The following is a 14,656-nucleotide window of genomic DNA, read 5'->3' as shown; positions in this document are numbered from 1 at the left end:
TGAAAGCCATATGGTGTGTTTTAAGTCTGTTCCCAGTGGAAATGTACTGGAAATCAATGCCTTGACCTCAGGGCTTACTGTTCAAACAATAAAAAAAGTCCTCCTTTCACCAGTTTGGGCTTGGGGGAATATGGGAAACCACCACAGACTAAAGCATCCTTACTGGGAAAAATCACATGGGTTTAGTGTCCAAAAACGCCCGCCTTTTTCTGAGCGGGTTCTGTGAGTCTGCCATGGCTTTAGCGCTATCCAATACACAACTCTCTTTCTCAGTCATGCTCCTGCTGATGTTTTTTTTCCTATTACTGTTACTGGATCATCTCCTTTCCAGAGAAAGGAACTGCGAGTGATATGGAGGTGGACACATGATCACACTCCTTCATTAAAGCATGTACAGTATAAAGCCCAGTAAGGCAAAAGCTACAGACCATGGAAAAATGGCAGCAGGTAACTACTGCAACCTCTGGTCATCGTAATGGACAGGCTAGGGCAGGGATTAAAGTTTCAGTTACAGACATTCTTCTAGACCATTCATAAAGCAACACAATAGCATTAGTTATCCAACAGTTTGTTTCTCAATTAAAAAAGATTTAAGGGTTGTAATGAGGACCTTACTCAGCAGAAATAAAAGTAATAACAGGACACCCGTGCGCACACACACGAACAGTGATTATAATTAAAACTTAAATCTGTTCAGCTGCTGTGGAAACACTGGTGGATTTAGCTTGTAGAGTGAACATGAATATTATGAAAGTGAGATTACAGTGTTTTAGGAGCGCATAAAACACAGCCATCATCTTCCCTCTACAGAATAAGTTCTGACTGTGCACTTTGTTCTTCTGTTCTGTGGAGTACAGGCAGAACATCTGTGTTCTCAAGGAGCTGGGAAGGGACTGGCACTAGCAGTCAAAAACATGCTGCTTTTGTCCAGATTTCTCTCTTAAGGGCAATGTTGATGTCACCACACAGAACAGCAGTTTACTGTTTTTTACACTTCCCACCAATCCGTTCCTTCACAGAACACAGCAGTTCCCGAAAAAAAAAAAATAAAAAACACAACTTGACTCCAGGGTTGAGATTTCTCAAAAACCGAAACCATTTGACTCTGACTGGGAATCACTTCTGCCTCTTCAGTCACTGTTATTTTCAGAACAGAACCCAAAGATCCCAGGGAAGCAGACTGAGAAGGACACTATGCTTTTTTGCATTCCCAACCCAACCGCAGGAAACAGAAGACGCAACATGCACTGAGGCGCACACATGCAGACCTCTGCCATGCTATGAAGATGGAGAGGAACCTCTGAGCAGGGAAGAAAGAACAGGCTTACCGGACTACTCCTCTACAGAAGCCATTATTAGAGAGGGAGAGAGAGAATAGATACTACGTTAGCTTACATAACAGAGCCGTCATCCTAATGATGAATGAGGTGGAATGAGCAGGCACTTTACAGTATACCTGTGACGCTAAAAAACTTCAACTTCAGCTTTTACACAACTCATATAATGGCACTGACACATCCAGCACAGCACAGTAATGGTCGACACTCTAGACAGACAGGTGAGATGGACGCTCAGATCTCAGGTGGCCATCTGTCTCCTCCAGCAACTTAGCTTAATTACACCTGTGAAAGCTCAGCTATAAAATAAGATCTATCTGCTATAAAAACACTACCAAAATAAATGAATGCTTTGGGATTTTACCAAAGATAAAGGCTTCGGCCAAGTGACTAATGAAGATTAATAATAGAAGCAACAGCGTTGAAGTATGTAGCATAATTCTGTAGAGCACTTGAGATGTCTGGTACCAATATGAAAATTAAAAAAATGGAATGGATAAGCAATGGAGTACTTTCAGTGGAAACAACATACTCATGGGAATCTGATCACATGCTTTGAAATTTTGACCACTGATGCAAACTACATAACTGACACTTGATGAGTGAAACTCAGAAACTAAACTAGGAAAATAAATAAATTAAATCAAATTAAAAAATAAATAAATAAATTTTAATAAATTAGCTTTCAATGTGAAATCTTCAGCTGCTGTTACTTTTCTTGTTATAATACAGTTTGTAAATTTAAGATGACGCTGAGCTTGCAATAGCACAAAGAACACCAAAATGTGTACCCAGTGGATACACTGAGTATGTGTGGAGCCATACACTTCATAACACCATTACAAATAAGAAGAAAACACCTCACTGTGGTGATAACTACTGCAAATCAGCAACCCACATCACTGTGTGCCCTCTCGCTGGGCAGTTAACAGCTGAATCCCCAGAAAAGTCACACCATAGACTTTAAAATGATGCCACTACCTGTCTGCTTGTCCTCAGCATTAGAGACTGATTGAGAGTTTGTTGTCTGATAGACTGGAGTCCTGGCCAGGGGTTCTACTTATATATCAAGCCAACTCATGCCAAAGGGAATCAGGGCAAGTGCTGACCCTACAAGCCACTCTGGCTCATAAAAAAGCTTGCTAATTACATTCTACAGACCAGATGTCAATGATTTACTGCACTGATCTCAGAACACATGCCATTTGCATCTACTAAAATAACACCCTCAATCACACAGCTTCTCGCTGCTCCATGCTCCATATTTTCTGCCCTGCTGTGCCTATTCAAATACATTGTAGATGGCATTATTCTAGGTTTTATGCCTTGCATCTGATTTCAATTCCCATCTCAGCACTTATGACTGTAGCCAGGCCCTGTCACCTATTATGTGGTTTTTAATATGCTAAACAAATAGTACAAAAATGCAATATTGCACATGAAAATGCAACAGTTATCTACCACTAGATAAAATTAAAATTATACATAAGAGAAGGATCGTCTTCATTATTCAGTACGTCTTCTTCTTTGCTACTCTGCTTTATATTCTCAACATGGATCCAAAGCAATGATTCAAAAGCAGAAAGAGAGGGAGAGGAAAAGAGAGAGAGAGTGGAAAGGCCCTCTGCTATTCAGTTTAAAGCCTGTTAACCTTTCACCTGCTCCCATTCTTGCAAACAGATTTCATGGTCAATCCATCACCATGGTTACCATTGGTAAGGGCATGTTGCCATGGAGTAGGGCAGACATGTGATTAATGTATAATTCATGAACAAAATGCCAGAAGTTACAATACTTGACAATATTGGGTTTTTTACTTAATGGATGTGGTAATTGCCATAGAGAGAGAGGGGTAAAACACCAAACTCTCATTGAGAATTTCAGGGCTGATGGAGCCACAGCTATCTGTAAAGGCCTGAGGGCAAATGTGTGGTGTTAATTCCCCCTATACTGCACACTGAGATGTTCCAATAATTCACGCCTCCTGTTCTTTACAACATGTGTACATAATTACTGTAGAGGCAAAGATCTCATTCAGTACAATTTGAGACCATAAGATATTTTAATCTATTTTTAAAAATCATTATCTAGAGAGCTAGAGAATTCTGTCTGGGCACAACGAAAATTTTGTTGGTCAATGGAGAGTAGAACTCTTTCACCTCTGCAGAATGCTAATGAACACCAGTAGCTTTAAGACAGATACGCTGCAATACACATTTCTAAATGTAAGTCTCAAGAACTACTGGTGAAAACAGGTTCATTCCAACAAAATAAGCATCTAAACTGTGCTCTTTGGATAACTGTCCAAAGGTCACTAAATAATTAATCTGACGGGTCTCTTAACATGTGTGGGGTGGCTCTTGCAAATGCCCTATTCCTCTGTGCTTAACAGGGCTTAATTGTGCATCATTTTCAGAATTAATAATTGATATGTGGCTGAGAGACAACAGATGATTTTCACTGTTAGTAGTAGTAGTTAATACCAGCTACAGTCAGAGTAGGGAATGGGTAATACCAGCTAATGGCAGGGATCCTTCTGTGTCTGGCAAGAACCAGCGCAGGGAGAAAGCAGACAGCAGTCAGACCAGAGAGTGGTCAGTGTAGGCTGTGGTTACAGCAGGGAGTGGTGAGTGCTAGCTAAGGTAAGAGCAGAGAGATGGTGGTAACAGGAGATAGTGGGTAGTGGGTGGCTTTGTGCTGTCACCTGCTGAGTCCCTCAGTGGAGCCAAATTTAACGGCAATTCTTCTCCACATGGGCATTAGGGGCAGAATTCTTTTTGTATAAATCATTTCGATGCAAATTAAGATTTTTTTAAACAAAATGGGAAGCTACAGTTGCTATCTGGGCTAGCTAATTAGGTAACCATATCTATATCAAAGAGGTAGCTACATATATTTGCCAGAACCATCTCGCAATTGTAACTAGCTGCAGATAAAATCCTTGTGTTCCATAAATAAATATGCACAGCTGGCTAGTGACTTAAGCTATAGCCATAGCAGCAGCTCACGTGCAGTACCTACATAGAAAGATAGCTATCACAAGGAAGCAAATGAATGGACCAAGAAATGAATTTCTTATTGCCTCTAGACTTTCAGGTGTATTCAGGGAGCCATTAGGACAACATTCAATCATTCAAATGATTCCCTCACAACCTATTTCAATCCAAATAAAGCCACCAAGTAAATGAAGTCCATGGAGATGGGAGGGCTGCAGGTGTGTAAGTAGGACAGGCCAGAGATGGCTACCCTGTGGTGCCCATTAACACAGCAGAGCTGTTTGAAACACAGATGACACTGTGTTTGTGAAGACATGACCCCCCCTCTGGGGAGGCTGGGTCACGTGAGGGTGCACGCAGCTTCGTATGTAGGCCATGTGTGCTCACTTTCACAGCTGCGTAACATGTCTCAGTAATGGCCAGCCTCAGAGACTGCTCTATATCTCTGCAGGGAAACGATTCTCCACACATCTTGTATACAATTCAAATCCAAGAAATAAAATCAGGCCTTGTTCTGACCAGCATTCTTCTAATAGACAGTTGGATGGAGGAGACTGCATCAGTCCTGCCTGAGAGACAGAGGCATTCAGACAGGACTGCTGATACCCTTATGCCTCTGAATGAAGCCAAGGTACTTCAGACTCTCTTCCCGCCAGACGGATACATTGACTGTCCTGTTCATTTCGATGCATCAATTAAAAGAGACCCTCTGCACTGAGAGTGTCTGAGAGACCACAGTGGGGCTCAAACACTTCTGACTCACAACCAGACACAGACAAAGGCTCATTGTTAGTCAAACATGTCCGTTTTTGGCTAATGTGCATTTCTGCAACTGTAAATATCTCCCAATAGTCACCTGTTATACAGGTATGTTGCACAGAGAGATTCTGAAGGCTTATAGTGAATGATATGGGAAACTGATCACGGGATCAAAATGATGACTCGAGCCACAATACAATAAGTAGAAATCAGCACAGGAATGTGTAACAACACAACAATCTAAACATCTGAAAGAGATTTAATTATTATGTTAAAGGGAACTCACCAGTGGAGAGGGAGACAGTGCTATGTTGCCTATGGAGGCTTTTAGTTCATCTACTGTGGGCTCTGTACAGTTTGCGCTGTCTGTAGGTAAAGGTCTGATCTTGATTTTGAACTTTTTCCGGTGGTCCTCCTCCTCTTCGGACTCACTGGATGAGAAAAAGTGAGTCTTGGCTTTAGGAGCAGGTGGGTCTCAGTTAAGGGCAATGATGGTTTGATACGTCAGACCAAGAACAATTACTTAAAGTTGAACTCCAGTGAAATTTTAAACCTGTATTTTTTGTCAAAATATTGGACCTGACTTTATTTGGAAGCGATATACATGGGTTCTTGCCAATAAATCGGTATATTATAGGTCAAAAAAAAACCTTTTAAAAATGCTTTTGGCTTAAAATATTATCCTTCCAGACTGTAATGCCAGAATATCAGGTCCCCATGGCAGGCATGTTCTGATGGAAGAGCAAAGGCAGGGAGCAAACGACTGGCAGACTCAGACAGGCAGACAGGAAACCAGTGAAATTTGAGTGTTATCTTCACTGTGCAACTTGGGTTGCATCCATTATTTTCTCTTTAGCAATTTAGTGTGCTGTTTTGCGTGAAAAAGCTCTATGACAAGGAATCCCTGAAGATTTTATTTATCTTGATTTAGACATTAAAAGGTTAGCCTAAAATATCATTACCATGATAAACTTTCTGGCCTCTGATCCTACCACTCTTAGCACACACTTATATACGTATATGACAGTTTCCTGTTGTAAAATACTCATTTTTATCCATTGTTGGTGTAGCTAATGTTTCTTTTGTGAAGGGGTGGGGTCAGGGTGTCCGATCAACAAATCAAGCTGGAATACCAGTAAAAACTGAAATCTGTACCACTCAGTAGGCATTGCGACTGGCTTTGAAAATATACACAAGCTGAATGAAACGGGAACAAACAGCACTGAATCTCTTAACCAATTTTCTGAAGTCTGACAAAGACAGGCACAGATGCCACATATTGTTCTTGAAAGGCCCACCCTCATAATCAATTTTTTTTTTTTAAATTAGTCATTGATGGTGAGTGGGGAGCTCCAGCAGAAAAGCTTGAAAACTGCTTTTCAATGTCATGCTAACTTAGCTGTGTACAACCTAAATATGGGTACTACCTCAAATGAAGGGATGGTCTTCTGCCATATTCAGAAGAACATCAACACCTGACAAGCTAGTGTTAGATTACATTCATATTGTGACGTCAGTTATTTAAAACTCTTGTTTCACATGCCCTCTGATATAAAGGAGTTTAGTGCTATTTTTACACGTCTTCCCAAATTAATGGAATACCAACCCTGCAATTTATTTCATAGGATATAAGCAAACAACAGTGTGTCTGATTTTCACTAGAATCAGTTCTGAAGCATGCCAACTGCACATTGCCTATTTATTGGCTCCAGGAGCTTCCTGTGGTTTCCATCTCACACCTCAACATCTCACTACCAACTATGTAGAGACTGGGAAACGCAGGTCTCTACCACTGAACAACAAACATTCACCGCTTTACTGCCTGTCGATATGGCCAGATTCATTCTACTAAATCTCAAATGAATTAGGGCTTTTAACACTAGGCTGTAATATTGAGGTCTTTCTGAAGACAGCCTCTGAAGGATATATATATCCTCTTCCTCTGGTCTAATACTGTATCCTTCTTCATCCACCTCAGGGGAGTTCTGAAACAGGAGGGAAACAGTTATATCAACACATATTCCAATACATATCTCACCATTACAATTAAAAATAACGTAGATTTAATTGATTATTTGGCAACCTATGACTAACTTATGCCAAAGGCATCTCCATCACATTTCATCTAATTTAAAACAAGCCTGCAGCATAAAAGCTGTGGAAATCATGACCACTGTGTGTTCAATGGATAATGGATGGGCTGAGCTCGCTCTTTACATTTGAAGAGGTATCACACATTATTGTCCTTAAACTGTGATAAAAGTAATGAATAGCAATGCGCGTTACTAGGCATGATGTTACATAGGAAATACCATATAATGGATTTATATGAGGAGGAAAGGAAAAACTACTTACATATCGATCCCAGTCAATCTCTCCGTAAAACCCATTCGGTGCCCCATTAGTCTTTTTCTGTGACTGCACAGAAATGGTGAGAACTTTAATCAACCAAACCAGGATAGAACTATGATGAATTATATACACTCTACTAGAGGTTATCTTAGGATAGAATTGCTATAAAGAACTAAGGGGTCTTCGCTAAAGGTCCTTCCTAATACTGGTTTACATCTACTAGTAAGTAGCAGGGTAATGCATATCGTTTTAGTACCGATTCAGTCTCCTGAGGTTCCTGGCAGGTGAAGGGCCATAACACAGAAGATGAAATATAATGCGGTTATTCCCTTTAACCACTAACACAGTGAGCTTTACATAAAAGCACGATTGAATGTAGGTTACACACATTAGCATACTTGATGAAAGAACATAAAAGAAAAAATATTTGCTTTGAAAAACAGGATATTGAGTTATCAGATAACATAAAAAATAGAATACAGTAATAAAACAGTCATAAAAACACTCCCAAAGGGAGTATGTAAAAAGATGTAAAGCCTAGCTATAACAGCTATATTTGCCTCACACACTAAATGAACAGGCTGAATAATTCACAAGCAATGTGCAGTGCATGCTTGCATAACACTTACACCCCCATCTCTGTCCGGTGATCCCCTGAAACACACAGATTTGGAGAGACACAGTCAGGATCTTTAAAGCCCTCTTCAGATGGCAATGCTTTCTAATCACGAGTGTTCCCCAGAGCAGGGTAGCTCACAGGAGCACCTGCGTTTGCAGCACTCTGGTATACTGAACAATGGCAAAGACTCTCCTCATCCCCACGGCAACCAGCCATTACCCATCTATCAGAGTGATCCCACTCACACATTGGACAGGAGAATGGAAAGCTGCTATTAGCAAAAACAACATGATGCAGAGTTACAGGGCTGTAACTCTGCGAAACATGGCCTGACCGTCCCTATATGCAGAAAGATATTGAAGAATGGTCATTGGCCTTTTAAATCTGAAACCATGTTAAGTTGTTTTTGTGTCTGTCCATTATCAGGTTTGTGGCCAAAGAGGAAGCAGGAGGAAACTGAAAGAAGACACAGCTTTTGAGGATTCGTCAAAGCTCTTTTATCAAGGCTGTCCAACGCTTTGAAATGTGCTGTGAAATCCATTGTATTCAGATGAATAACCATCTCAGCTTACACTGTTCATAGTCAATTGACATAAGGCACTAAAATAGACATGCAGTGTGTGTGATGGGTCTCTCATTCCGCAAATCAGTCTTACTTGTGAATGTTGAACTCACTTGGGGATTACAGGGTGAGTGCATTTACCTATTTATACTGACAAAAGATCATTACACACACATTCACAAATGTGTTAATGGCTGTTGGCTCCAGCTATTTTTAACGCGCTATTTTGGCATGATGCAAAGCTGTCACATTGTATACGGGGAGAACGTACGTAGAATCTGTGTCCTTTTCTTTCTTCCTTATCCCGAAGGCCTTCCTGGTACGCTTTTTCAATCCTACGAGAGAGGAGAGAAAATGCGTCACTAAAGCATCTGAGATCCTAGGGCCATGCACATTCATGTATGAACGCAGAAAAGCAGTGCACTTCAGTCAAAGGCTGCCCTCAGTTCTGTGAGACAGATAAAAGGGTGGGTCCACTGAACCTTTGTTAGAGTCCAAGATCTACTGCCAAACCATCAAAGGGAAACGTTTCATGTATTATTCAATAACAAGGTGGCACTGCAAACATAAAATAATTTCACATCTAAAACAGTCATAGAGGTCCAAGAAAAGAGCAACATTCCTGGAACAGAGCAGATGGTCATTTATCTCTAATGTAAAAGCATGTTTTAAGACTGCTGTATAAACCTGATCAGAATCAATCTACAATCCAGAAAAATAATCACACAAAATCATATTGTATAAACAACCAAATAACTGGCAAATAAACACTAACACCCTAGGGAAGTCGTGATAAACAGAGTCATCTCAGCAAGGCAAATTAGAGCACTTGCACCAATTATTAGGATGTATACGTTTTCTCTGAAGATTATTTGCTGATTTTAACTGAAAGAAGTATTTCAGTGACAGTAAAAGTATTCCACATGACAGAAATATCACTCTATCTCTTATTTTGAATAAAATATCCTTCCATGTCCAATTTCCATTTTCTAAAACACAAATTAATTCATACTGCATAATGAACACTACTATCATCTGTTTTCACCTGTTTTCCTTCTGTTATTTTGCTGTAGGTATAGTATGGTACAGAAGACTCACGGACACATGTGCGCTTGTGTGACCTTTCCTTTTATGCACCTATGCCAGGTCTTTTTGCCCTCGCCCCCACATTTTGCTTCAATTTTTCACTGGCAGCTGCAAATTCAGCTTATAAATAAACGATCACGCAAAGACGAGATGCACTGGGGGGTAAAGACATTGCTTAGGATGTACAGGATGCAGCACTAGACAAGTGGGGAAACACCAAGGAGGCCTGGACACGTTCTCAGCAGCCGTCTGAGACTCAGGCAGTACCTCCCCCTGGCAACAGTCAGTACCTAGACCTGCACTGCACTACACCTGGCTGCTGCTAAAATGAGAAATCGATCCAGACAGGCCTGGGAGCGGCGCATTGTTCTCCTGAGGTACACTTATCGATCCCCACAAAATATTTCCCTCCTTCTCCCGGTTAGTGACACTTTCCAAAGAGGAAACTCCCATTATCTCCTGGCTGGTGAAACTGCTCACTAGCTGCTCCTCTCCTGTGAGTCAGACTGATAGATCTTGCTGTGCAACCTGAAGCAGGTACATGACTACTAATCCCTGGCTGAATGCCACCTCACATGTACTGATCTGAAGACCAGAGGAGACACATGGGGAGTGTGGGACAGTCAGACAGGATGAGAGCAGGAGGAGAAAGGAGACAGGGCAGGAACACAGTGTTCACACCATGACAACCTTCAGAGGACTCATTCTTTTGCAGCCACATACTTTTTTCTCCTTCTGATTCTTTTCTACTTAAATCCAGTTTGTTTCAGAAGACAAAATGCACATGTTAACTGCATGAAAATTAAAGCACATGGGGTCTGGAAGTACTACACAGAATTCAAATCAATACAAAATTATATCAGTCTAAACACTTTTGTTTTCCACAGTGTGCTTGTGGCTGGTTTGCATTTGAGGAAAACAACAATAAAACCTAGTTAGACTGGACTGAGTACATGGTGATCATCACCAACAAAACTGATTTATACATAGTACAGTAAGGACTATCCTGTGCTCAACAGAGCCATTCTAAATCCTATTTTCTAACGTGAGATTCAAAACACATTCAAATCCCTTTAATGTAAGACTAATTAGTGCATATGAAAACTAAAAGCTATGTCTCCAACATGATTTAATAGCTTAATAGCTTCCTTATGAATGTAACAGAAGTGGTCTCATAATTAGTGTATGCTCTTCAAGAGAGGGTAATCTCATTCATTATAGGCCACAGGAACTTAACGCATTGACCGCACAGGAACTCCACTTCTGCACATAGGACGTAGATGGAGAAGGAACACAGATTTCAAATAGGATGGCCTTCAGATCAGCGGGGGAAAAAACTGAAAATGTTCACATCACATCGATCTCGTTCGCTTGCCATGCAATAGCATTTCTGTTTTTCTCTTCAGTCAGATTATTCTTCAGCCAAAGTAACTGACTGCCAATTGTGCAATAAATGACTGCCAACTACACATTAACGAAGCCAAGAATAAAAACATTACATTAATCCTTTTCCTATGCTGCAAATATTGACTAACTGATGAAGAATAATTTTAACTACGTGTAAATTAGTTTACTGTAAAATGAGAATGGGACGTTGGAAGCAGCCTAGTTTAAATGATCTCCTCACGTACCTCTGACCAGTACTTTGGACGCAAGGCCTTCACATATGGAGATAAACAGGGATAATTCAGCATCATTCTCCCTAGCACAACAGGCAAATCCTTACTGCAGTTCAAACCTGCAAACAAAATTGCCTCAAACCCTACCTTAACCAGGGCAGCACAATGCTGCCAGTGAATCACTGCTTGTGTTTCACACAAACTAAGGGCTGCTACTTGGCACTGCAAGGTCAATGTAACCTTTCAATTCTACCTGCAAAACAGATAAAAAAAGGAATTCCTCAGCTGAGATGCCACTGGGGTCTGGACCACTGTGATGCATCTGTTACTGGTGTGGCCTAAGGTAAAATAAACCTCTGTCTTTGCAATCACACAGTGCCCCACCCAGCCGGAGACATTAGCGGAGTACCTCCTCATGGAAAAGACACAGGTTCTTCTCATGAGGATATATTAAGCCACTTATCTCATCTCCACAGGGTGACATCACGTTCTGTAAGGGTCTAACATACACAGTGAGCTCAGATACAGGTGTGATAAGGCTGACAGACTGGGATTCATTTCTGTCTTAAGCACTTAACGCTGTGCCTTCTCTGTGCCTGTGTTTGAGGTAGCAAAGGCATACATAATGGAAAATCAAGTAAAGCTAATGTGGAATTTTTATGAATATTTGCAATAAAATCATAAGAACTTTTTTTTCAGCAAATCCTTCCTTTTTGATAATCTGCTCACACAGCACGTTGACAGCAATCTTCCACTAAATCCTCAACGGGAATAATGTGTTCCTCAGTGATGATGTGCTTTTTTTTCATGTGCTTCTCCGTGACTGAGCTGGTGTTTCCCTGCTGTGAGGAGGAGAAGCAGCAGCACCGATCTAAAACATTAATGAAAATAACTCATAAAACGCTTCCGGTCTCCAGCACATTTCATTTCCCCCACTTCCTCTGAGCTGCGCAGCTCCCTGTACGTCAGACTGCCATTGGTTATGAGGCTAGCTAATGGAGGAATCCACACAGCTGAATTGCAACTATAGCAAATGCAAGCTAATTCAGGGAGAGGATCATAAGAGGGATGTCCTCATCGTAAGACACCTACGGGTTGGGACAGCCTTTCTGCTAATGTCTACTCTAATGCTAAGCACAGGCTATAGACACTGTTGCACATATAGAGCAAGAGAGCTGGCTGCAGTAGCTCGTAGAGATGTGGGGAGGTTTAAAATGTCTCCACAGTCAGAGTGACTCATCCTTAAAGGAGCTGGAGGAGGATAGCGCAGGAGGCAGACGCCTCCTCTATGAAGACAGGCATAGAGGGATCTACTGAGTACACGGCTGCCTCCAGTACCCCCACACACATTCAACAGGGCATGTACATGGTCACGCATGCACACACACACACACACACATAGACACACGCAGCAACACATGCATGCAAATACATTTACACACATAGATACATACGAGCTGACTAATCCATTCCAATGATCCCTTTTCCCACCTCTGAGTCATCTATTATGATTTTTGACATCCCATTGGATGAAAATGGATGAGGGTGTGATGCAAAATAAACATTAGAACAGGAGGCAAGGCACAGACCTTGGCTTCGGGGTTTAAGGTAAAGGACAGAAAGAAAATCCCAGAGAGGCTCACTGAAATGAGTTAAAAATACAAATATTTCTGCACAAATAGCAAGCTGCACATATCACCTGGACCTTACCACAGAGCAGGCTGTGGTGCTACCATGCTGCATTTGTTATTGAATGAATGCACAATCTGAAAGATGCATCTGAATTCCCCGTTCAGCTAATGACATAAAACACATGAAACTGGGTCAGCGAAAGAATTGGTTCCCCATCACTGAAAGACAATAAATGACTTGCAAACAAAAGCTGTTTTGGAAACTGAAGGACAGCTTGTGGTAGAGAGCCCCAGCCTGTCCTGTACATCTTCACCAGCACAAAAATATGTACACACCCACCCATCCATACTTGCACACACATATACCAGCATGCAGATATGCACACAAGCACACACACACACACACAAACACATACACGAACAAGCTGACAAGTAAAGGTGGAACATTTACGATTATACACACAAGTTTTCATAAATCAACCAAAAATGAGGCACTAAAAGGCCAGTGGAGTTCTCAATCAAACAGTGAAACTACAGAAGGCTGTCAAAGCTCCAGCGTCAACAGCTGTATTACAGCTGCATCATATTCAGCAACTGTGCTGTTTCCCATTATTGTAGCGACTCTTCGGCCATGGCATCATGCCACCCACATAGTGGCTCTGCCAGTCTGAGCCAATCAATGAGAACGACTGTGTCTGCTCACTGCTAATGGCCCCAGACAGCCTGCTGGCCACTGGATGTCTATGGAGATGAATACACTCAGAGCGTTACAAAACATGATTGCATTATGTAATGTAATCAACCATACAGGGCTTATATGGCAGTGCTGTAATTTAGTTACTACAAATGATTCATTCACTACTTCTACTGTACCCATATACAATATATGATTGAAACTGTTCCACGGTAGTCAATAAGCAGCTTTGCTTCCACATTTATGGGTAAAATGTTGGCAAGCATTCTGGTTAGGATGTGCATTACGGCTGCAACTTTCCCACATGCTGTATTCAAAGGTTTCAACCACATCCTCATTTAAAAACCCAAATCAAAATAAATCATGAACAAAGCGAAAAGAGCATTCAAAGAAATATTCTCATTCTCAATATTCTCCACATAAATATCCAACATTTTTCATGTTGATATGCTGAAGTCATTAGGGTAGGTGCTGGGAATGTTTCAGACAGAAATATGGTGAAATCTCTCTCAGCAACTAATCTGTATGTATAACAGTGCACAGAAGCTTAGTAGATTTACTTAACTGGTGATTAATGCTCAACAATCAGTTCAACTGAGAACACAACTCTTATTCAGGGGTGGTGTGGAACTGGACCATTTGTCTCTTGACTGTCTCCTCTCCCCCTTGTTCTTACTGCGCTAGGGTGCCACCCCTAAGACGCTTCACTGGCCTAGCCAAGATTTTTATGGATTGCAATGCCTTCGCCAGTATTTTTTGGATGCTCGCCAGTTTTTACAAGGATTTCAATCTATCTTTTTTATTGTAAAATGTGTGACAGTTACATTTCTGGAGTGAGCATACATCTGAAATGGACTGTCATAATACAGTGAAGGGTGACGAATTTGATGATAGATTGAGGTTTTCTTCTGAGCTACTCTTTATAGTTTCCATGAAAGCATATTGCAAATAGCTTCCCTCTTGCATACTGTGCATAGGCCCGTTTGTTTCACAGAATCAAA

At 41.1% G+C, this 14,656-nt stretch overlaps 1 protein-coding gene across 8 annotated transcripts in view; it reads right to left on the bottom strand.

Moving 5' to 3' along the window:
* The window catches only part of sgip1a (SH3GL interacting endocytic adaptor 1a), a 54,521-nt gene that overhangs the window by 18,448 nt on the left and 21,417 nt on the right, over positions 1–14,656 (bottom strand). For 7 of the 8 annotated variants that reach the window (XM_036554724.1, XM_036554776.1, XM_036554716.1 and 4 more), the window contains 6 exons: positions 8,897–8,960; positions 8,074–8,098; positions 7,448–7,510; positions 7,020–7,077; positions 5,379–5,560; positions 1,329–1,340 (listed from right to left, as the gene is read on the bottom strand). In XM_036554724.1, the coding sequence (XP_036410617.1) occupies positions 1,329–1,340; positions 5,379–5,560; positions 7,020–7,077; positions 7,448–7,510; positions 8,074–8,098; positions 8,897–8,960 (404 nt within the window). The remainder of the gene's footprint in view (positions 1–1,328; positions 1,341–5,378; positions 5,561–7,019; positions 7,078–7,447; positions 7,511–8,073; positions 8,099–8,896; positions 8,961–14,656) is intronic. The other variant, XM_036554742.1, reaches the window with a different exon arrangement.

Source organism: Megalops cyprinoides, chromosome 2, assembly GCF_013368585.1.
Source record: "Megalops cyprinoides isolate fMegCyp1 chromosome 2, fMegCyp1.pri, whole genome shotgun sequence".
Lineage (NCBI taxonomy): Eukaryota > Metazoa > Chordata > Actinopteri > Elopiformes > Megalopidae > Megalops > Megalops cyprinoides.
Note: the sequence above shows the minus strand (reverse complement) of the source record. Positions and strands in the feature narration are given on the sequence as shown.